General features: G+C 35.4%; 1 protein-coding gene and 1 long non-coding RNA gene across 3 annotated transcripts in view; one reads left to right on the top strand and one right to left on the bottom strand.

The window, feature by feature from the left end:
* Positions 1 to 6,517, bottom strand: part of xk (X-linked Kx blood group (McLeod syndrome)) — an 18,328-nt gene extending 11,811 nt beyond the window's left edge. For both annotated transcript variants that reach the window (XR_007894753.1, XM_051672863.1), the window contains exons 1-2: positions 6,141 to 6,517; positions 1,281 to 1,543 (exon numbers count right to left, since the gene is read on the bottom strand). Coding sequence is in view for 1 of the 2 variants with exons in the window: in XM_051672863.1 (XP_051528823.1) it covers positions 1,281 to 1,543; positions 6,141 to 6,385 (508 nt within the window). In the remaining variant the exon portion in view is untranslated. The remainder of the gene's footprint in view (positions 1 to 1,280; positions 1,544 to 6,140) is intronic.
* On the top strand, positions 6,456 to 22,656 carry LOC127426249 (uncharacterized). Its single transcript, XR_007894758.1, has 3 exons — positions 6,456 to 6,573; positions 22,403 to 22,469; positions 22,551 to 22,656. It is a non-coding gene; the product is annotated as an uncharacterized LOC127426249 (long non-coding RNA).

Raw genomic sequence — 22,656 nt, 5'->3', positions numbered from 1 at the left:
TCTCAAAAATACTTTCTGTTTATCATAAGATTATAAACACATACAATATTATTAATGAATATTTTTTTTTTTTTGTGGGGTTTTCTAAAAAATGAGACATCCATCTAGCACATGTTTTAATAGAAAATAGGGCAGCAAGATTATGATGGAAATCCTAATTGTCGATTATTCTTGATATTGTAATTGCAATTATTAATTTCTATTTATTTATCTTGTTGTGGAGGCGAGGGCATGGTTGAGCGTTCGTCTGGAAAGAGAGTGAGCGGTAAGGGTTCTCACCTGAGATGAATTGCTGGTAATTGTTTCTGTGTTCGCAGTGAGAGACGGGGGATATAAAAGGGGCCCAGAGAGTGTGCAAAGAGAGCCCAGCTGAGAAGCTGTTTGTGTGTTGGCAGCTGCCATTAAATTGAAGCTTTGCCGTTAAGCTCTAAGCGAACGTGTTCTATTTTGCATCAATAAAAAGTGACATTCCTGAGTTGGAATCGCCGTCTCCCGCTTCCTTATTTCATTGAACCCATTACAACTGTGTTACTTATTCTAACTGCATGAAAAACAAAAGTGTAATTCAAATTTTGAATAATATATACACAGAAAGTGAGCATTACTTATATGCATTTAGATTAATTTTAACGCCTCTGATTTGCCACTGTATTCATGTACACATGCGACCAAAAAATATTATATAAATAGAAAAGTTTGGTGCAATGGGAGCAACACATAAATGGAATGCTGTAATTGACACTTTTCACGATTAGTTAATTGCGGCACGTGTAATTGCAATCTCGATTATTTTTTTTATTAACTGTGCAGCCCTAACAGACCTTTTTCACAGACTGTGATGATGCATTTCTGCCTTATTTAGCAGTGAAAATTTCCATTTATTTATTTTTTCATTTTAAAAGTAATTTGTGTAAATTTGTAACAAGCTGCTGAGGAAGTGACAATAAATTTGACCCGGAAATGTGAAAAAGGTCTATTTGTGTTAACGCCCATTTAGTCATGTTCTAGAAACCATTAGGTTGATTTCAAAAGTAACTTTGACTTATTCTGAAAATGTAACAGTCAGAAAAAAAGTGACTGGAATCGATTATAACACTGTGTGTATATATATATACCTGTATATATAAAACAAATGCTATTGGTTTCTCTAAAAGCTCTAAATAAACCCATTCTGTCTCCTGCAGCTCTATTTTAGGTGTGTGAAAATGTCTTGGATACACTGTTAAGAGTGTGTGTATGTGTATGTGTGTGTGTGTGTGTGTGTGTTCTCTCTGTCTCACCTCTACCAATAGACACCCCTTTCTGCAGCACGCAGATATAGAGCTGCAGTGTGAGTTGGGGTGCAGAACCCAGAAAGGCCTGTATGACGGAGGTCCTGGCGAAAGCTGCGCGGTGAGTGACTAGCTTCCCCTCTACCTGCCCCACTTCCTGTTCCACCTCCTCTGTCTGCCCCTCCTGGGGCATCTGCTTCTTTCGAGTGATGGTGACATATGGCTCCTCCACCTTTCCAGCGCTGCCATAGATACAGAAGGCATCTAGGCACCTGAGGAAAATTAGGTTTTACATCTGTCATTGAATTTTCAGTAACCCGATTGCACTACCACTGACTAGTTACATGTTTACTATACAGTATACAGTTCATATGGTGTGGTGTAGCCATAAGGCAACAATTTATTTTCTTTCACTTTCTCCCATTCAGAAAAAATCACAACATAATGCATTGTTGGAAATAAAATTCACATGACATTTGATTTTGCCTCCTGGGTTTTACAATTACGGGGTAGACACCTGCTGAAGTGCTCCACAAATTGCTCTATTAAACACATTTTAGTTTCTTCTACATCATGTTTTTTTTTTTTTTTTTTTTTTTTTTTGCTGAATCTTTAATAAATTAATTAAATGGTGTTGATAACTGATCAACTTTAACATAGTTTTACAGAAAATTTTAAATATATATATATATATATATATATATATATATATATATATATATAATATAAATAAAGTGTTTCCCATAATATAATAGCATATATGCATAAATAACACAATTATGATTTGTATTATTTTCAGATAAAAATGCACAAGGCTGGAAAGGCCACTAAGAGTGCACAGTTAGCTCTTCTGAATGACAACAGTGAAGATGAGCTATTGGCTTTAGTGACAGTGAAAATGACATCGAATCATCAATGCATGATCGTGATTCACTCAATTTTAGTTTGTAGGAGTTTAAATTTTATAAATACATAAATTAAAGAAATATTAATTTAATTCATGGAGAAATTGATACATTTTTAAGAAACACTAATAGTTGCCATCGTTAACTTCATCCTAGTTGTTAAAAAAAGCAAAAGAATTTCATTCTGTATGCACAAAGTTTATGCGACAATTTATGTGATAGGTTTGATTTAAACGGAGGGCAAACTTATCAAAAGCTTAAAGGACCATATTCCGTGTTCAATACAAGTTAAGCTCAATAGACAGCATTTGTGGCATAATGTTGATTACCACATACAATAATTTCGACTAGTCCCTACCTTCCTTAAAAACAAAGCAATAATCAAGGTTACAGTGAGACACTTACAATGGAAGTCAATGGGGCCAATTTTTGGAGGGTTTCAAGGCAGAAATGTGAAGCTTATAATTTTATAAAAGCACTTACATTATTTCTTCTGTTAAAACTTGTGTATTATTTGAGATGTAAAGTTGTTTAAATTGCAGTTTTTAGGGTCATTTAAGGGTTTGCAATGTCACGTCATCATGGCAACAAAGGTATAAGATTTTATATAACTGTACATAAAAAAAGGCTAGTAAGTAAGGAATAATGTACAGTTGTTATCACTTAATAACAGGGTGGGTGATTAGGACCCAATGCAAAGTGCTTATTACATGGCTGCTACCCAAATATATAAATAAATGGACATAAAATATTGATGTGCATTTAAGTTACAGTATGTAATCACGTAAGAAGAAAGAAATCGCTGAACAGCTGAATTCCACCTCTGGTTTGCGTCAGAGTTCTGTTAGTGTTAATTTTGCGAAACTGACCATCTGACTACTCATTATCCAGCTTATTACAAGACTACTCTCGAACACACCTTCAAGACAATTTAGTGGATGAACCTACATGTTTTTTGTTTGTTTTTATTCCACTTATGGGCTGGAGTTTGTTTTTTAGATTATCTTCTGTTGTGTAATTCTGTTTTACAAATTTTTGTAAAGAAACACCGGACTTGAGCAATCTGACGGCAAAGTTGTTGCGGAGATTCTCATAGGCGTACATGGACTGTTTGAGTTTAGAGGGATGTACACCGGTTGGCACTGTCGTAAGCAGGGTTAATGTGCACGTTTTTAATTTTTTCTGGGGTTGATTGTTGCACTAATGTTGGAAAGTAGTCTTTATAATTTTTGTTTTGACACACAATCTATTTTTTCTAATATGTCGAAATGTCAAATGTTAATAAGACTGGATTGTCTCTCTCCATGTGGAATGTGAATGGGTTGAGGCACCCCATAAAAAGAAGGAAGGTTATTTATTTTCTTAAACGTAAGAAATATTATATTGTGTTTCTTCAAGAAATGCATCTTTCCCCGCAGGAAGCTGAAAATTTGGGAAGATATGGGGTGGACATGTTTTCAATAGTGTTGGCTCAAGTAAGAGCAGGGGAGTCATTACACTGATAAGTAAATATCTATTATTATTTTTATTTATTTATTTTATATATATATATATATATATATATATATATATATATATATATATATATATATATATTTTTTTATTTATTTTTTATTATTATTATTTGTGTGTGTACTCGGACTTTGGCCACAGGGATGTTTGGTGGGGGTCGGGTGAGGTTGGGGATTGGGAGGGGGGAAGGGATGGGAAACAATGGGGTTTAATGGTTGACTCTGTATATGAATGTTTTGCTTTGTTATGTGTCATGTTGAGAAGCAACCAATAAAAATGTTAATCTGAATAATGACCATCTGACTGCTCATTATCCATCTTATTACAAGACTGCTTGCCAAATAAATAAGTAAATGGACATGAACTATTGATTTGCACAGAAATTGCTATTATGTGATAAGAAAGAAAATCGCTGAACAGCTGATTTCCACCACTGGTTTGTGTCAGAATTCTGTTGGTGTTTATTTTGTGGAAATTATCATCTGACTACCGTTATCGAGCTTATTACAAGACTACTTGCTAAAAATGTAAATGGGCATGAACTATTGATTTGCATTGAAATTATGTTATTATGTGATAAGAAAGAAAATCGCTGAACAGCTGAATTCCACCTCTGGTTTGCGTCAGAGTTCTGTTGTTTATTTTGTAAAAATGACCATCTGACTGCTCATTATCCAGCTTATTACAAGACTACTTGCCAAATAAATAAGTAAATGGACATGAACTATTGATTTGCGTTGAAATTATGTTATTATGTGATAAGAAAATTGCTGAACAGCTGAATTCCACCTCTGGTTTGCGTCAGAGTTCTGTTGGTGTTTATTTAGCAAAAATGACCATCTGACTACTCACTATCCAGCTTATTACAAGACTACTTGCCATATAAAAAAGTAAATGGACATGAATTATTGATTTGTGCTAAAATTATGTTATTATGTGAGAAGAAATAATATCGCTGAACAGATGATTTGCACCTCCAGTTTACATCAGAGTTCTGTTTGTGTTTATTTTGTAAATAATGACCATCTGACTACTCATTATCCAGCTTATTACAAGACTACTTGCCAAATTAATAAAAAAATGTACATGAAATACTGATTTGTGTTGAAATTATGTTATTAGCTTACTTGTAGAGATTACAGAGTGATACAAAAAGTAGGAATGACGACTCGCAATATGTCTTAATCCTCAGATGTGCGGTTGTTACTTAGAAATATCGGACCGCTAGATGGCGCCATTGACTAATCCGAATTGACTATTCCAGGAACCTGTGTAATAAGGAATTTTATCACACTAAAATCATGTTAACATGCATATTGTTTACGCCTTGTGGCTCTACTTTTGAAACAGTAAGTATTTTAATGTTTACTGATTGGCTCCATTCACTTCCATTGTAAGTGCCTCACCGTAACCTAAAGTTTTGCTTTTTTTTGTTTTGTTTTTAAAGAAAAGGAGGGACGAGTCAGAATTATTATTCTTTTTTGGTATTCAACATTATGCAACAAATACTGTCAACTGAGCTCACTTGTTAATATTACTTTTACTAAAAGCCTTCGACAAACCCTACTGAAAACTACTGACATAGACATCCTTTGAAATCTGCATCCTAATTTTATTCATCCACATTTAGTCACATTTGAACATGCCAGTGTTCAGAGCATTGCACATTACACCAGCATAGTGTAATGTGCAGCTTACCCCAAGGACATCTTCAGTGAGGCCTTAGTGGGCAATCTGTCCATCTCATTCATTTCAAATGCAGATGCTATGTCTCAAAGGGTGGGCTGTACTGTAGGTGCCAAGCACTGATCAAGCTTGGTTCCCCTCAAAACACACTTGTCATTGTACAGTATGGAGTCAAAAAGTCCTTAATGATAATGCGATGGCAGTGTGATGAGAGCTCTTCCACAGGCCATTCACACAAACTCAGTGAAATAAACATCTGCATTATGCATGATCCACTCGGGGCTGAAACAGTGCTTTAACTGAATGAGCTGGCTCAGGTCACGTTGCTAAATTGTACTGTTAGAGAAGGCAAAATCGATGCATCATTAATGCACACGGTCAATGCAACAACATACAGACAGATGGAGATGGAACAGTTCATTGTGAGGCCTTGACGGAAATAGAAGCTGTCGATAACACCAGTAACTATTGCAAGCATTTGCAAATAATTTGCAGACAATTTGAGGACACAAACTGGTTCGAATCTCGCGTGCAAAACAAACAGCAGTTTGCTCATTTGCAAGCGCGCCTTTGAAAACATGCGAGTGCGTAATTACGCGACAGGGGCAGCTCCTTAATTTAACCACTAAACACATTCTTGGGCAGTTCATGGCAGTTATGTGGATAGATCAGTCATTCCTATCCATATGCATTGTCAGGAATCGCTATAACAACTAGAAACGCAACCAATAACGCATTAACACAGAATAGTTCGTTGGGTACTTACCGGATTATTGGCCCTAGTTGTAATATATGAAGCAGCAGCACTAGAGGTCTGTCTCTACTCAGGTCTCTGTGAATAAAGATCAGTGTGAGCTGGACCAGCACGGATGGCACAATCGTGAAGAGGAGCGTCAAACACTGCCAAATCTTATCACCATCGGAGCGATATGTGGTGCTCAGATAAAGAGCAGCCGTCGTCTCGGCCGTAAAAAAAGAGACCGACACTAGGACTGAGCTGGGAAGTCTCATCCTCACTCATCCATCTTTGTTTTCTGCCATCCGATCTCGTATACATGCATTGTGAAGTTCCAGTGGCCGTATCAACCACCAGACGCAGCCTCACAGCTGATCGAGGCAAATCGGTATTGCAACTTTAACCGGCAGGAGGCGCCTTAAGATCAATTCTTGACTCGTCAGCAGCAAGCAGCATGTTTACAGTATGTAGCCACGTTCTACTTGATGTATGAAACCTTGATGAATCATTTTACAATTTCTTTGCACAAACATGGTCATAAATTATAAAATGATGCATGTCAAATATGCATACACTTAATACCCAGCAAACTGCACAGAACGTTCCCCTAACGTTAGAGTATGGTTCCCGTTTGGTTATTTTCAGTGTTGGGTGTAGTTGGATTACAGGGTACTTAGTTACTGTACTCTAATTACTTTTAGGCACAAAAAGTAGTGTAACACATTACATTTTCAATTCTTGTCGTTCGATTACAGTTACTGACTTTCAATGAATGTAATGACTTTTAAGAGCATTACTTGGGTTACAAATGTTTATAAAAAATATTATTTATTTGTAATACAATTAAAATGTGAATCCATATCCATCTCTTTGCATTTCTATGCCAGCTGAAGGGTGTGCGACAATGAACAAGGAGAAAATAAACATTAATTCATGTTTTAGAAAGTAACTTAAGAGTAAATTACTTAGTAATGTGATTACTTTTTCAATGAAGTTATCAGTAAATTAATCTGATTATAATTTTAGAGAAGTAGTTAGTCATTTGTAGTGGATAACTTTTTTTTTTTTTAGAAACTTACCCATCACTAGTTATTTTTTGGGGAACCAATTCCTAACCCCTAACGTTCTAGGAATGTTCTCTTTAGGCTCTATTTTTTATAACCATAGACAATCCCAGAACATTGCAATTAGTTTTTTGAGTGACAACGTATATATATATATATATATATATAACCAACTTCCCATAAAGTTGCAGGGAGGTTTTTGTGGGACAACCTAAAAATAATGGATACAGAACATTTTCTAATATTTTTATTATTATCAGAATGTTTCCTAATGGTTATTTTTAGGCTTTAATTTTCATTCACATATTTATATATATATATTTTAAATATTTTTCAATATAAGTCCTGCATAATTAGGCCCTACCAATAATAGAGGCACTGATAATTGTTCAGTGTTTTTTTTTTTTTTTTTTTTTTTTTTACAAAAAGTCGTTCTTTTAAGAGTCGGTTCTTCACAGTGCCCATGAAAGTTTTGTTGTGGCCTTGTCACAACAAATATTGTAGGCTACAGGAAGACGTTGCAATGTGATAATAATTTCAACATCCTATTTCCGTGGCCACCGAGTTTTATTTTGAGGGAACAAAGTCCTTCTCTTCTCTGAGATTAAAATTTTGCATCATGTTTCATTTCTATTAGGCTCCTCGTCATATCAGTTATTAGTTAGTTGTGTTTCCTTCATGACAGAATCTGTGTTTTTGAACAAATGAACGTATTGTTCTCATTCACTTCCATTGTTTCTGTCGTAAACAACTCAGTGTTTTTTAATTAATCAGTTGAATCGATTCATAGACTCACTTGTATGACAAGACAATCATTTGTCGCCACTAGTGGCTAAACATCTGCAGAGACAGTCACTGAAAGAATCAGCTTTTGGTGAACTGATTCTAGTCAAGAACTACTGAACTAGTAAAGACTCACTAGTCTGGGTTGAATAAAAATCCCCACCGCACACTAGGGGATGAGATGTTGTTTAAAGTTTTCATTCTTAATATTGATTTGTGTTCTTATATATTTTTAACATGTAGCAGTCTCTCGACAGCGACAGTAATATGTCTTCACGAGTCATTTACATGTCATTTCTATTTCAAAATAATATTTTAACTACTTTATCAATCATCTACATTTCTATTTGTCGATCCACATCGCTGTGGTCATGGAGGACTGTTTTACTCATTAAACTTGATTGTGGTCATGAGGAAAAAAAAAAGCCATTCAAAGGCAAATCTAGGGTTTCAATTTTAGGGGGGCTCAGCCCCCAGTGACACTAAAAGATGTGCATATTTACATATTGTATTCCATTATATTGAATAGATAGTGTCTTGTTTTTAAAGTTGTTTTTAAATTATTCAATCTAGCCAGCTAATATTCATTCAGAATATTGTTACTTTCTATAATAAACACTGTAAAGTTATTGTAATTGTCTATTTATGGGCAACACTGTCTACTGAAAATGAACTTACCGCATTACTGAAGTACAGAAACCCAAAAAGGAAATAAATTATGTTTACATATTTACATCTAAATATGTTGGTGGGAAACCATCGTGTAATTGCTCACGCATCACATTCTGTAGATGCCGTTTTGTTTTTCAAGTGAATAGTGAATTTCTAAAAAAGGCATCTGCAACGGTTTGCCACCCGTCCCGTATTTAAAGATGAAATGATGCGTTCTGTGTCGAATCAAGATGGGACGAGTTTTGTCCCATATCAAAGCTGGTCCAAAGGCACCACAGTGAAATCTTTCAAGATAGCTAATTTAACTTTGAAATTAGTTGAACATTTTGCCAACAGTGGGTAAGGGACCATCTAAAAAGACCACACATTGTGCTAAAATGTGCTAAAACTGTTGAGGGTGTGGTAAGGGACCGTCTGAAAACAGATTTTGCCTTCTTCTAAAGATTTTTAGAAAAATATCTCAGCTCTGTAGGTCCATACAATGCATGCGAATGGTGGCCAGAACTTTAAAGTCCCAAAAAGCACATAAAGGCAGCATAAAAGTAATCCATACGACTCCAATGGTTAAATCCATGTCTTCAGAAGTGATATGATAGGTATGGTTGAGAAACAGAGCAATATTTAAGTCCTTTTTCACTATTAATTCTCCTTCCTGACCAGTAGGTGGTGATATGCATGAAGAATGCGAATAGCCATAAACAAAAGAAGAAGAATGTGACAGTGAAAGTGGAGATTTATAGTAAAAAAGGACTGAAATATTTATCTGTTTCTCACCCACACCTATCATATCACTTCTGAAGACAATGATTTAACCACTGGAGCTGAGATATTCTTCTAAAAATGTTCATTTGTGTTCAGCAAAAGACAGAAAGTCAAACTGGGATGGCATGAGGGTGAGTAAAAGATGAGAGAATTTTTATTTTTGGGTGAACTAATCCCTTTAAGTTCAACTCCTGCATGTGCAACTTTTGAGGATTCTGCAGATAAAGAAATTTTCAAGCTAAAAGAGTATCAAAACACTTACAGTACATGAAAGCACTTAAATACAAAAAGTACCACTGCATTATGTTTTTGTACTTAGTAGCATAGTATTTAGGTCTATGGCTTTCCAATGTATATGAATACGGTAATCATTCAGTATACATGGTATTGCCACAGCAGGAGAGTTTTTTAAAGGTAATGATGAGAAATTAGAGCTGTGTCATGTGAATAAGTCTTTTAGAAGTGCTTTGTAGCCCATAGTTTGCATGTCAATGAAACACAATAGTAAAATGTAAATGCTGCTCCCAACGTCACCAGCATTAAATGCTTTGATGCTGTTTTTAAAAAACAAAGAGGATGCCTGCTCTGGTGACAACTAGCCCTGGTCTCCAGGTATAGCTGTATTATGTTTATTGCTAGATAGTTTGCATTTGTACAGTACAAGAAGCACTTATTTGTCTAGTAGATAACCTTTCTGAATAGTATACTTCCCATCTGTCTCATATGTGAAGCTAACGTTTGTAAGTCACTCTGGAAAAGTGTGTGAAACGTAAATGGAAACTTATTCATAAATGAATGGAGCACATCAAATTACATTTATAAATATCTCTCTTTAAAAATGCCTTTGGTATTAGAAGTAATGCAAATGTATAACAAAGTAATTTATTCAGATCAGTTTCATTGCATAAAATTCTAATTAAATCATGGATCTGCAAGTTTCCTTCATTTAAATGGATTGTAAATGGTAGGCTTACTTTTAGCACTTTAAGAATGCTAAAAATAAAAATGTTGTCATAATTTACTAACCCTGATGTCGTTCCAAACCCGTTTGACTTTCTTTCGTATGCGGAACACAGAAGACTATTTTTAAAAAAAATTTGTTTTTATTTTTTTATATGAATATCCTGTCCATCTTCTCAATACAATGCCATTTGTGTACAATGGCAGTTGATAGTTACTCACTTTAACCCTTATGTTGTGTTCTGGTCATTTTGACATGGACAAATTTTTTTCTTATGATTTTTTTTTTCTTTTTTTTTCTTCTTCCAATTGGAATAAAATTCCATGACTTTGTTCACATTTGATATCTGAAAAAATAAATAAAAATTTTGACCATTTTCTTTACATTTTTTTGGTTTTACTTCACTTTGTTACACTTGTTGCGTTCCCGGTCAAAAATGACCCGCCATTGGAAGTGAATGGATTAGACTACAAAATACAGAAATATTAAGTGTTCAGGAGCATCCCAATCCTTTAGATGAGCACATATTGTGGATGTGTGAAATCTTTTGGCATTTTTACATTTTCAAAAAAAACTTTTAGTATGTTTTTTAAGCCGTTTGAATTACAGGGACACTGGAGGTGTCCTCATAAACCACATTTATAGCATAATAACCCTGTATTAACTAACTTACACACACGCACGCACGCACGCGCACACACATACAATGTGTGTTTAGGGCCCTTTTGAGCATCATATTTCACTCTTTGAGGAATAGTTCAAGATCTAAATCATATTATGTTGTGTTTGGGCTCGTTTTAATCGGGATAGTCTGCTGTATGTCATTTTCTATGTTATATGTACAAATTTAACAAAAGACATTAATTTATGTGTGTCAGTGGGAATTTCATACACTAAAACTCACTGCAGTTTGGACTCTGAGTGAAACAAATTTGCACATTGCGTTCTACAAATTGAGACCTTTCCAGCAATATATAACACATGGCTATATCATCTTTTTTATGTTTTTACCAACTATGAATATAATTATTGTGATAACAAATTTGTACATGATGAGAATGAAAATGTTCTTATTTGTCAGCAAATTAAAAAGTATTATTTAAGAAGGTTAGGATCAGCTATATGCATTGTAAAATCCAGATTGTAAGCTTTAAAATGACACCTATTTTGTTCAGATCAAGTGGTTATTAATTTATTATGTAATTATTATTAAAAATTTTGTTGAGTGCCCCCCACTACCCCATTATGAACTCAGTTCAATGAATCCTTCTAAAATATGAAAAGAGTACAAAACCTGTCATAATTACTTAAAAAGAAGTTGATAAAAAGATCTCATGCAATATCTTGTGATAATATATACAATATGAGAGATTTATAAACAATCTTATTGGGCCGGTCATTTTTGACCGGGAACACAAAAGGTGTTAGCACAAACGAACACAACACAAGGGTTACAGCTTAAAAAAGAACCCCAAGTCCATGCGGCTTGTGCCACATATTCCAAGTCTTCTGAAGACATGTGACAGGTTTTGGTGAGAAAAAAAAAACACTGGAAATGTATGTGATTTTTCAGTGCAAATCTTGACACCTGTTGAACATTCATGAGTGCTATGAAAGATGCGAGGGGGGCAATCTATAAAATGCACTGTAATAGGATCCCTTTTCTGTGTATATTGACAGTTTTTCAGGCACTGATTTCTGCGATGATTACGGAACCCCATTTCACTTTGCCCCGTTTCATTCCTCCGAGCTCTCAGAACGAGATTAGTATTGGCGCTTGTTTGAGGGTTAGAGAAAATACCATCAAACACTAACACACACATTTTTTAGCCTCACCAGAGAGAGGGATGTTGAAGAGGAGAATTGTGGGCAGAAAAGTGGCAAAATGGCAATTGGAGTAAAAATCACAAATACTTTATACCAAAATCTACATAGATCTACAGAGCTACTTTCCTCTTTTTTTAAAATACTGTTTTGATTCAGGGGCCATGAACAAACAATATAGCACTGTCTAGAAAGTAAATTCTCAAATATAATAAAAATGGTGAGAGTGTGAAAATTTGTTTTTTCATTATTGAATTTTTCCTGAAAAATAAATCCCAATAAAAATATTCAGCTCACAATTAAAATTAACCTTGATTTTTCTGTTTTCTTATCAAGTATGCTCTTCACTGACACTTTTATTGACCTTAAGTACAAGTACACTAAGTTTTGAAAAAACGTTATTATGGGTAAAATTGTTCTGTGTGGTGGAAATGACGCCACAACTGTGGATCAAGTCGTAATTTTTGAAAAGGTAATAGACATTTCTTTTTCACACAATAAATATTGAAATGGTTTAATGTTTATTTCACTCTTTGTTTAGATGATCATAGTTTTAAATATGTAATACATTTTATTTTTGTAAAGGATTTTAATAGTTTAATATTAAAAGTCTGGGCCTGTCACAAGGCTAAAACAATAAAATCTATACATCAAAGGCATTTGAAAGTACAGAAAATTAATGATGAAAGCCTAGTAAAATGTTTCCCATTTAGTTTTTTTGAGACCTTCATATTACAAAAGGAAAAAAGTTGAAATCTGTTAGTTTTACATAAAACCCCTGGGAAATGAAAAACCATAAAAAAACCATAAAACAATCATCAATTAAATTTTTTACCCTTTCAGAGAGAAAAAAATAGCATTTTAATTTCAAAATTCTATCAAATTGAATTGAGTAATCTTAAGAAGTAAATAAAATAAAAAATAATAAAAATAAAAAAATACATTAAAAATATAGTTTTATTAATGTAATTTTTGCTTAAATGTTACACAGTTCAATCTGATGGAATTTTGTTATGAAATTGAAATGTGTAAATCTAATATATATATATATATATATATATATATATATATATATATATATATATATATATATATATATATATATTATTTATTTATTTTTTTTTTTAATGGCTAAAATAATAGCCTGTAGGATTTCTGTGGGACTTGAAATTAATTTCATATGGCTCTCACAAGACTGCAGATCAAGTGTTCCCTTCTAGTCATGACCAGGTGATAATATAGCTGTCACTATAATATAACATCAACCATAACATATATAGAAAAAATGTGGTGGCTGCATACAGTAACCACTGTGCATACACAGGAAATACCAAATGATATGGCAAAAAAAAAAAAAAAGTGGTAAGCATTCTATGTTTGGTGAAAATTAGGGATCTTCATTGTATACATGGTGTTACATGTAGTATATCAAACCATTCTAATCTGTGTGCCATTTATATTTTAAAGACTCCAGTTCAGTCTCCTACAAGATTTTGCCACAAATGCTGCTGATTGAGCTTAACTTGTATTGGACATACACACATACTGATAAGTTGTATAGCTTAAATGCACTGCATGTCACTTCGGATAAAAGCATCTGCTAAATGGAAATGCACAAATTTAGTCAAATGATGATTGCCATATTCTATCCAAAGGTTAATGTGCACATTATGTACATTTTTTGTTTTTGCTAATTAATGCACAAAATAAATGTATGCTAAGTGCAATGTAATGCTTTGCACAAGGTCACAAGGAAAAAACACCTAAAAAATAGCCTGCAGAATTGAACCCATCATGGATATTGGTTTGATTGGTTTGTTACCAATTTAAGGCAATAACATTGCATTTTTAAAGAAATTGTTTCTAAAAGGGTTAATCAGAATCCCTCTATCAATAAGGCACCAAGTGTGAGGGAGAAATTGTGAATTTCCAATTCTATATAGTCTTCAATTGATGGACTCAGTAAAGGGAATATTTGGAAATTAGGTACTGATTAACTGTTTCAATTTTGAGCAAGCAAATAACACAAAGAATGCTCTAAAGTTTTCATGCTAAAATAACTACAATTTCCATTTGGTGAGTTCAGGCAATGCATTAACTTGAGCAACATGTGATAAAACCCAGCAGAAATCCTGCTGGAGTTTGATCTTCTGCATAAGTACTAAAGAAAATGAAATGCTATCAAACCTTCTCAGTGTGTGATTCATCCATTGAAATAGGGCTCTGCGTGCAACAGGATGGAAAAGAGGTGCACTTCTGTAGCTGATGTCATAATTAATCATCAATTGTTTAAGCCAATAATTCAGGGGCAGTTCATGGTCTGTACATTCTTGCTTGTGTGGTACACAGAACCACTCTAAGAATCACTCTTATTCTGAACGTTACCTGGAAATCGTGCACCTAACACACCCCTTAATTTTACAACCTTCCCCCTTTATTAACTGACTGAAGTTGTCACTCTGCTGAGTCACATTTTCCTTTAGTTTACACAAGTTATGTTTGTAGGGTTGCCACCTTGGCGCTGTACAATTCCTGGACACCTGATTAATGACCGAAAAACGTATTGCTGGCCATCATACAAAAAATAAAACATTTTTATTGTTTGATAAAAAAAATCATAATTATTATTTACTCAGATTCTATCATTTTTATTACCATTATTATTATTATTATTATTATCATTGCTGGATTTATAGATATTATTATAATTAATATTTGCCTAACAAAAGCAACAATAATAATTCAATGAATAGTGAGAAGAAATTCATAGATATGATTTAATTATAAAGGCAAGTTTAGAAATAAATGACATGTACACATTTAATTACAAAAGCCTTTTGTTAAATCTGTCATTTGTCGAATGCAGTGAAAAGCTGCTTCAGTTCAGTAAGATGAAAGAAAATGATCTGCAAAAATGTAATGAGCACTTTTCAAGTTTAAATATAATTGTAAGGAGTAAAAGTAAAAAACAATTATTTGGAAATGTAATTAAGTAAAAGTACAAGTATTCTTTATACATTGCACTCGAGTAAAGTACAAATCCCCAAAATAATACTCAAGTATAATACTTTTACTCAGTTACTTTACACTCCTGTCTGCAGACATGTTTGTCAAGGTTTCCAGGCAAAAGCAAATGGTCCTGAATCATCCTTAATTGGCCTTGGTAAAGAGCACAGATGGAAAAGAAATGGGAACTCTTAGGACAAACCCAGAAGATGGGTGCTTGTAAACATGCTTTTTTTTTTTTTTCATATTGAGAACAAAATAGAGCAAAAAAAGGACAAAAATAGAGCTCTTTACACATTGAATTCAAGTTTGACAATCAAAGTGTTAAATGACAGTATAGAACAGACTTTACAATATACACCATCGTCAATGTGATTCGGTTTATCAGATCTTTATAGTTCATATTAATGTGGAACTGCAGAACTCTCTTTCATATTAATCATTGTCGAGAATTGGTACCCAACCAGATTTTACACTTTGTTAGTTACAGCTGCCATTGTAATTAACAAACTTATTAAAAAAGATTGTATTATAACAAATTGAATGGATTTTCTTTTCTTCACTAAAGCATTTTTGCTCAAAAAAAAAAAAAAAGAAGAAAAAAAAAGAGAAGGATCAAAGCAATGCAATGCTTGAACCCAACTGGAAACTGAATAATATTTTCTGCATATATAGCAACTGTAGTTTCCTGTTCATTGAACAATCAACTATGTACATAATGTGCACATTAACCTTTGGATAGAATATGGCAATCATCATTTGACTAAATTTGTGCATTTCCATTTAGCAGATGCTTTTATCCGAAGTGACATGCAGTGCATTTAAGCTATACAACTTATCAGTATGTGTGTTATATACAGTATGTCCAATACAAGTTAAGCTCAATCAACAGCATTTGTGGCATAATGTTGATTACCACAAAAATTATTTTGACTCATCCCTCCTTTTCTTTAAAAAAAGCAAAACTCGAGGTTACAGTGAGGCACTTACAATGGAAGAGAATGGGGTCAATTTTTGGAGGGTTTGGCAGCATTACCGTCGTCATGGCAAAGAAATTGTAAAATTGGCTTCAATTTTTAAATCATGTTAAAGCGGTCATGACATGAGGAATCAAATTTTCCTTTATCTTTTGACATATATAAGAGGTCATTGTACTATAAAAACGTACTGTAAGTTTCAGAACTAAAAACGATGACTACCACCCCTGGAGTCGTGAGTTCGAATCCCAGGGCGTGCTGAGTGACCCCAGCCAGGTCTCCTAAGCAACCAAATTGGCCCGGTTGCTAGGGAGGGTAGAGTCACATGGGGTAGCCTCCTTGTGGTCGCTATAATGTGGTTCTTGCTCTCGGTGGGGCGCGTGGTGAGTTGTGCGTGGATGCTGCGGTGGATGACGTGATAAGGTGTGTGGATTGACGGTCTTAGATGCGGAGGCAACTGAGATTCGTCCTCCGCCACCCGGACTGTGGCGAATCACTACGCCACCACGAGGACTTAGAGCGCATTGGGAATTGGACATTCCAGATTGGGGAGAAAATAAAAAAAAATAAAAAAAAGAAAAGAAAAGAAAAGAAAAAGAGCATTTATTTAAACCAAGCTGCAAAAACAGCTAGTTTGGAATTTGTGGAACTTGTGAAGTCACAAGAACCAAATAGCCAAAAATGGCTTTATTCGAGGGGCTGCATGATGTTAGCCAATCATAACAGTTGGCATTTACATTAAAATTTTAAGGAGGCGCTTATGCCAAAACTGAGCGTTTCAGACAGAGGGCCAAAAACATTGACAATTTATTATGTTTTAATGCAAAAAAACTTTACTAACATTATCAGTGGACCTCAGGGAAGATAATAAAACTATTAAAAAAATAGCATTTTATGACCCCTTTAACACACATAAAGTTTACGTCTTGTGGCTATAGTTTTGAAGCAGTATTTTAATGTTTACAGATTAGCCCCATTCACTTCCATTGTGTCTCACTGTAACCCAGATTTGTGTTTTTTTTTAAAGAAAAGGAGGGACGAGTCGAAATACATTTTTTTGGTAATCAACATTATGCCATAAATGCTGCTGATTGACCTTAACTCGTATTGAACCCGGGATATTTCTTTAAGTTGTCCGCTGCCTTTCCATCGTCCACCACCGACCTCACATTGAGAAAATGTACTGTATTTCCCAGAATATTACTGCTATTCTTGTACTTTGCCTACTTGGTTCCATAATTCACAAATGTAATCACAAGTCAGATAAATAGGCAGCCTCCACTTAGTCTTTGAGTGTGAGTCAGGCTGAAATGAAATAGTTTGAGTAAGAAATTGTATTCTTGTGCAAAATGTTTGGACAAGGTTTCTGGAAAGAACAATTGGTTGTGAGGTTGCTATGGTTCCCTTACCAAGCCACTGTGTGTGTGTGCACATTTGTGTTTGTCTGTATAAGAAAGAGAGACATTTATTTAGACATATCTGATCTTTGTTCAAGTACAATTCACAGTTTCACAGCATGACCAAAGCTCAATGCAAATAAGGCATTTATAAGCAGACTTACTGAAAATCGATGAGTAACATGAGCAGCATAACTCCACATAGCAGAGATCCCTCAAGGCCACCAATGTTTTCTATCGGTACTGAGAACAGTAATCCATCAGCACCTCAGTCTATTTCTGCACAGTGTGAACAAGCAGACATATACAGGTGCATTTCAATAAATTAGAATTTCGTGGAAAAGTTCATTTATTTCAGTAATTCAACTCAAACTGTGAAACTCGTGTATTAAATAAATTCAATGCACACAGACTGAAGTAGTTTAAGTCTTTGGTTCTTTTAATTGTGATGATTTTGGCTCACATTTAACAAAAACCCACCAATTCACTATCTCAAAAAATTAGAATACATCATAAGACCAATAAAAAAAACATTTTTAGTGAATTGTTGGCCTTCTGGAAAGTATGTTCATTTACTGTATATGTACTCAATACTTGGTAGGGGCTCCTTTTGCTTTAATTACTGCCTCAATTCGGCGTGGCATGGAGGTGATCAGTTTGTGGCACTGCTGAGGTGGTATGGAAGCCCAGGTTTCTTTGACAGTGGCCTACAGCTCATCTGCATTTTTTGGTCTCTTGTTTCTCATTTTCCTCTTGACAATACCCCATAGATTCTCTATGGGGTTCAGGTCTGGTGAGTTTGCTGGCCAGTCAAGCACACCAACACCATGGTCATTTAACCAACTTTTGGTGCTTTTTGCAGTGTGGGCAGGTGCCAAATCCTGCTGGAAAATGAAATCAGCATCTTTAAAAAGCTGGTCAGCAGAAGGAAGCATGAAGTGCTCCAAAATTTCTTGGTAAACGGGTGCAGTGACTTTTGGTTTTCATGGACCAACACCAGCAGATGACATTGCACCCCAAATCATCACAGACTGTGGAATCTTAACACTGGACTTCAAGCAACTTGGGCTATGAGCTTCTCCACCCTTCCTCCAGACTCTAGGACCTTGGTTTCCAAATGAAATACAAAACTTGCTCTCATCTGAAAAGAGGACTTTGGACCACTGGGCAACAGTCCAGTTCTTCTTCTCCTTAGCCCAGGTAAGACGCCTCTGACGTTGTCTGTGGTTCAGGAGTGGCTTAACAAGAGGAATACGACAACTGTAACCAAATTCCTTGACAGGTCTGTGTGTGGTGGCTCTTGATGCCTTGACCCCAGCCTCAGTCCATTCCTTGTGAAGTTCACCCAAATTCTTGAATCGATTTTGCTTGACAATCCTCATAAGACTGCGGTTGTCTCGGTTGGTTGTGCATCTTTTTCTTCCACACTTTTTCCTTCTACTCAACTTTCTGTTAACATGCTTGGATACAGCACTCTGTGAACAGCCAGCTTCTTTGGCAATGAATGTTTGTGGCTTACCCTCCTTGTGAAAGGTGTCAGTGATTGTCTTCTGGACAACTGTCAGATCAGCAGTCTTCCCCATGATTGTGTGGCCTAGTGAACTAAACTGAGAGACCATTTTGAAGGCTCAGGAAACCTTTGCAGGTGTTTTGAGTTGATTAGCTGATTGGCATGTCACCATATTCTAATTTTTTGAGATAGTGAATTGGTGGGTTTTTGTTAAATGTGAGCCAAAATCATCACAATTAAAAGAACCAAAGACTTAAACTACTTCAGTCTGTGTGCACTGAATTTATTTAATACACGAGTTTCACAATTTGAGTTGAATTACTGAAATAAATGAACTTTTCCACGACATTCTAATTTAGTGAGATGCACCTGTATGTTCTGTCGAAACATGAGTGAGACTTCATGTCATACTGTAGACTTACCTGAAGTCAACTATATGGATCTTGAATCAAGGAACTCCATTATCATGCTGTTTTAGATAATGAATGAGGAGCAAAGCGATGGTTTGAAAAACATGTCAAAGATTTACCTCCAATTAAAAGTATCTCAACATAAATAGTCAGTACATCACACAAAGCTGCTTGGTAACAAGTGCATGCTTTTTTTTGCACTTTTTGGAGCTTATACTTTCTTTGTAGCAGTAGTTTTTTCAAAACACCTCATTTTGTGTTCCATGCTGAACTTTTTTTTGTGTGTGTTTTTTTTTTTTTGTGGTGAATTAAATAAAGCAGAAAAGATTAAAGGTGCTGTAAGCGATTTTAGCCATTTTAACTTCCACGAGACTGAGCCGGCGATTTAGCCACGCCCCCTCTTTCCAAAACACTGCACCGATACAGTTGGAACCGACACAAAGCATGTTCCCACGGTTGTCAAACACACCAGTAGCGAAATAGTGCCCTCAACTGACAAATTATAAATCAGAATTAGAATTATGGCATTAAGCCTCAATAATTCGCTGCAACTACAACACTTTGAGAACGCGCAAAATGACTGACAGGCAGAAAGCGTCAGAGACCGCGGACACATATTTGTTTGCTGTTTACAAAGTCTAGAGCTGTCACAGAGACCGGTGAGATATCTCACAACACTTATTTTATTTATATCTTTCAGGGAGTGTGACATATTTTTTGATACTTTTCCATGAAAAAAATCGCTTACAGAACTTTAAGTACTTTCTATATTGAATAAGTTAGTTTAAGCATGAACTTGAAATTTCTGTCTTCAAAAAATGGTTAAAAACACAACTTTTCAAGAGGACTTGACCATACACAACACTATATACAACTGTGCTCAAATGTTTGCATACCCTTGGAGAATTGGTAATATATGTACCATTTTTAAAGAAAACATGAGTGAGCAGGCAAAACACATTTCTTTTATTTCTTATGGGATTCATATTCAACTGTAGGTTATGACAGAATGGCACAATCATAAAACAAAACATGGCAACAAAGAAAAAAATGAAATGACCCCTGTTCAAAAGTCAGCATACCCTTAGTTCTTAATACTGTGTATTGCCCACTTTAGCATCAATGACAGCGTGCAGTCTTTTATAATAGTTGTCTATGAGGCCCCAAATTCTTGCAGGTGGTATAGCTGCCCATTCGTCTTGGCAAAATGCCTCCAGGTCATGCAAAGTCTTTAGTCATCTTGCAAGAACCGCACGTTTGAGATCTCCCCAGAGTGGCTCGATGATATTAAGGTCGGGAGACTGTGATGGCCACTCCAGCACCTTCACCTTTTTCTGCTGTAAACACTGGAGGGTCAACTTGGCCTTGTGCTTAGTGTCACTGTCATGCTGGAAAGTCCAAGAGTGTCCCATGCGCAGCTTTCGTGCAGAAGAATGCAAATTGTCTGCCAGTATTTTCTGATAACATGCTGCATTCATCTTGCCATCAATTTTCACAAGATTCCCCGTGCCTTTAGAGCTCACACACCCCCAAAACATCAGTGAGCCACCACCATGCTTCACAGTGGGGATGGTATTCTTTTCACTATAGGCCTTGTTGACCCCTCTCCAAACATAGCGCTTATGGTTGTGACCATAAAGCTCTATTTTGGTCTCGTCACTCCAAATTACAGTGTGCCAGAAGCTGTGAGGCGTGTCAAGGTGTTGTCATTTGCGGCATTGGCACAGTAAAGGCTTCTTTCTGGCAACTCAACCATGCGGCTCATTTTTGTTCAAGTATCGTCGTATTGTGCTCCTTGAAACAACCACACCGTCTTTTTCCAGAGCAGCCTGTATTTCTCCTGAGGTTACCTGTGGGTTTTTCTTTGTATCCTGAACAATTCTTCTGGCAGTTGTGGCTGAAATCTTTCTTGGTCTACCTGACCTTGGCTTGGTATCAAGAGATCCCCGAATTTTCCACTTCTTAATAAGTGATTGAACAGTACTGACTGGCATTTTCAAGGCTTTGGATATCTTTTTATATCCTTTTCCATCTTTATAAAGTTCCATTACCTTGTTAAGCAGGTCTTTTGACAGTTCTTTTCTGCTCCCCATGGCTCAGTATCTAGCCTGCTCAGTGCATCCATGTGAGAGCTAACAAACTCATTGACTATTTATACACAGACACTAATTGCAATTTAAAAAGCCACAGGTGTGGGAAATTAACCTTTAATTGCCATTTAAATCTGTGTGTGTCACCTTGTGTGTCTGTAACAAGGACAAACATTCAAGGGTAGGTAAACTTTTGATCAGGGCCATTTGGGTGATTTCTGTTATCATTATGATTTAAAAAGGAGCCAAACAACTATGTGATAATAAATGGCTTCATATGATCACTATCCTTAAATAAAAGACTGCATGGTCAGTTTCTGCCAGGGTATGCAAACTTTTGAGCACAACTGTATATTATTCTTGCTACACTCTAATCTGTCTTGGATACTATTATCCTGATGCTATTTAAACTTTGCAATTAGCACTTTTGTACTACTGTCTCCTTAAGATGAATAGGAATAAGAATAAGGTGTATTATTCCTCTTTAGGAAGTTGCTTCTGTCAAGTGAGTAAATGTACATGATTTTCTACTCAAAATAACCCATTCGTGATCAGAAACAATTATCTGTTAACTATTACCGTTATTATTTTTTTGTCCACCAAGCGTTGAGGTATGTGTGCGCGTAGCTCCATATTATACCATGATCAATGGAAACATGGGTAAATGTTTCACGCTGCAACCCCCCCAGTGTTTAAGCTAAATCTACGCCCGATTCCATTGCCAGTAATACAAGGTGATGCTTTCTAATAGACTACCATAGCATGCAAAAAAAAAAAAAAAAAGAATAAAAAAAAAAAGATCAGAACAGACCAAAATGTAACTCCTTTTTTCACAGTACATCTTGAGATATTCTTGTGTTCAGCAGAAGAAAGAAAGTCATACACCTCTGGGATGGCATGAGGGTGAGTAAATGATTGAGTGAACTATCCCTTTAATAAAGAAATAAAAACTATGTAAATCTTACTTGTCATTTTTTTTTTCAGTGCACAGCCACAGGAGAAATTCATACGGGTTTTGGAACAACATTCATCATATTTTTTAAAAAAATCCCAGGTTAAATGTGTTGAGAAATAAAGCATTATTATCATG

This window comes from Myxocyprinus asiaticus, chromosome 35 (genome assembly GCF_019703515.2).
Source record: "Myxocyprinus asiaticus isolate MX2 ecotype Aquarium Trade chromosome 35, UBuf_Myxa_2, whole genome shotgun sequence".
Lineage (NCBI taxonomy): Eukaryota > Metazoa > Chordata > Actinopteri > Cypriniformes > Catostomidae > Myxocyprinus > Myxocyprinus asiaticus.
The sequence above is the reverse complement of the archived record's forward strand: the minus strand, read 5'-3'. Positions and strand labels throughout refer to the sequence as shown.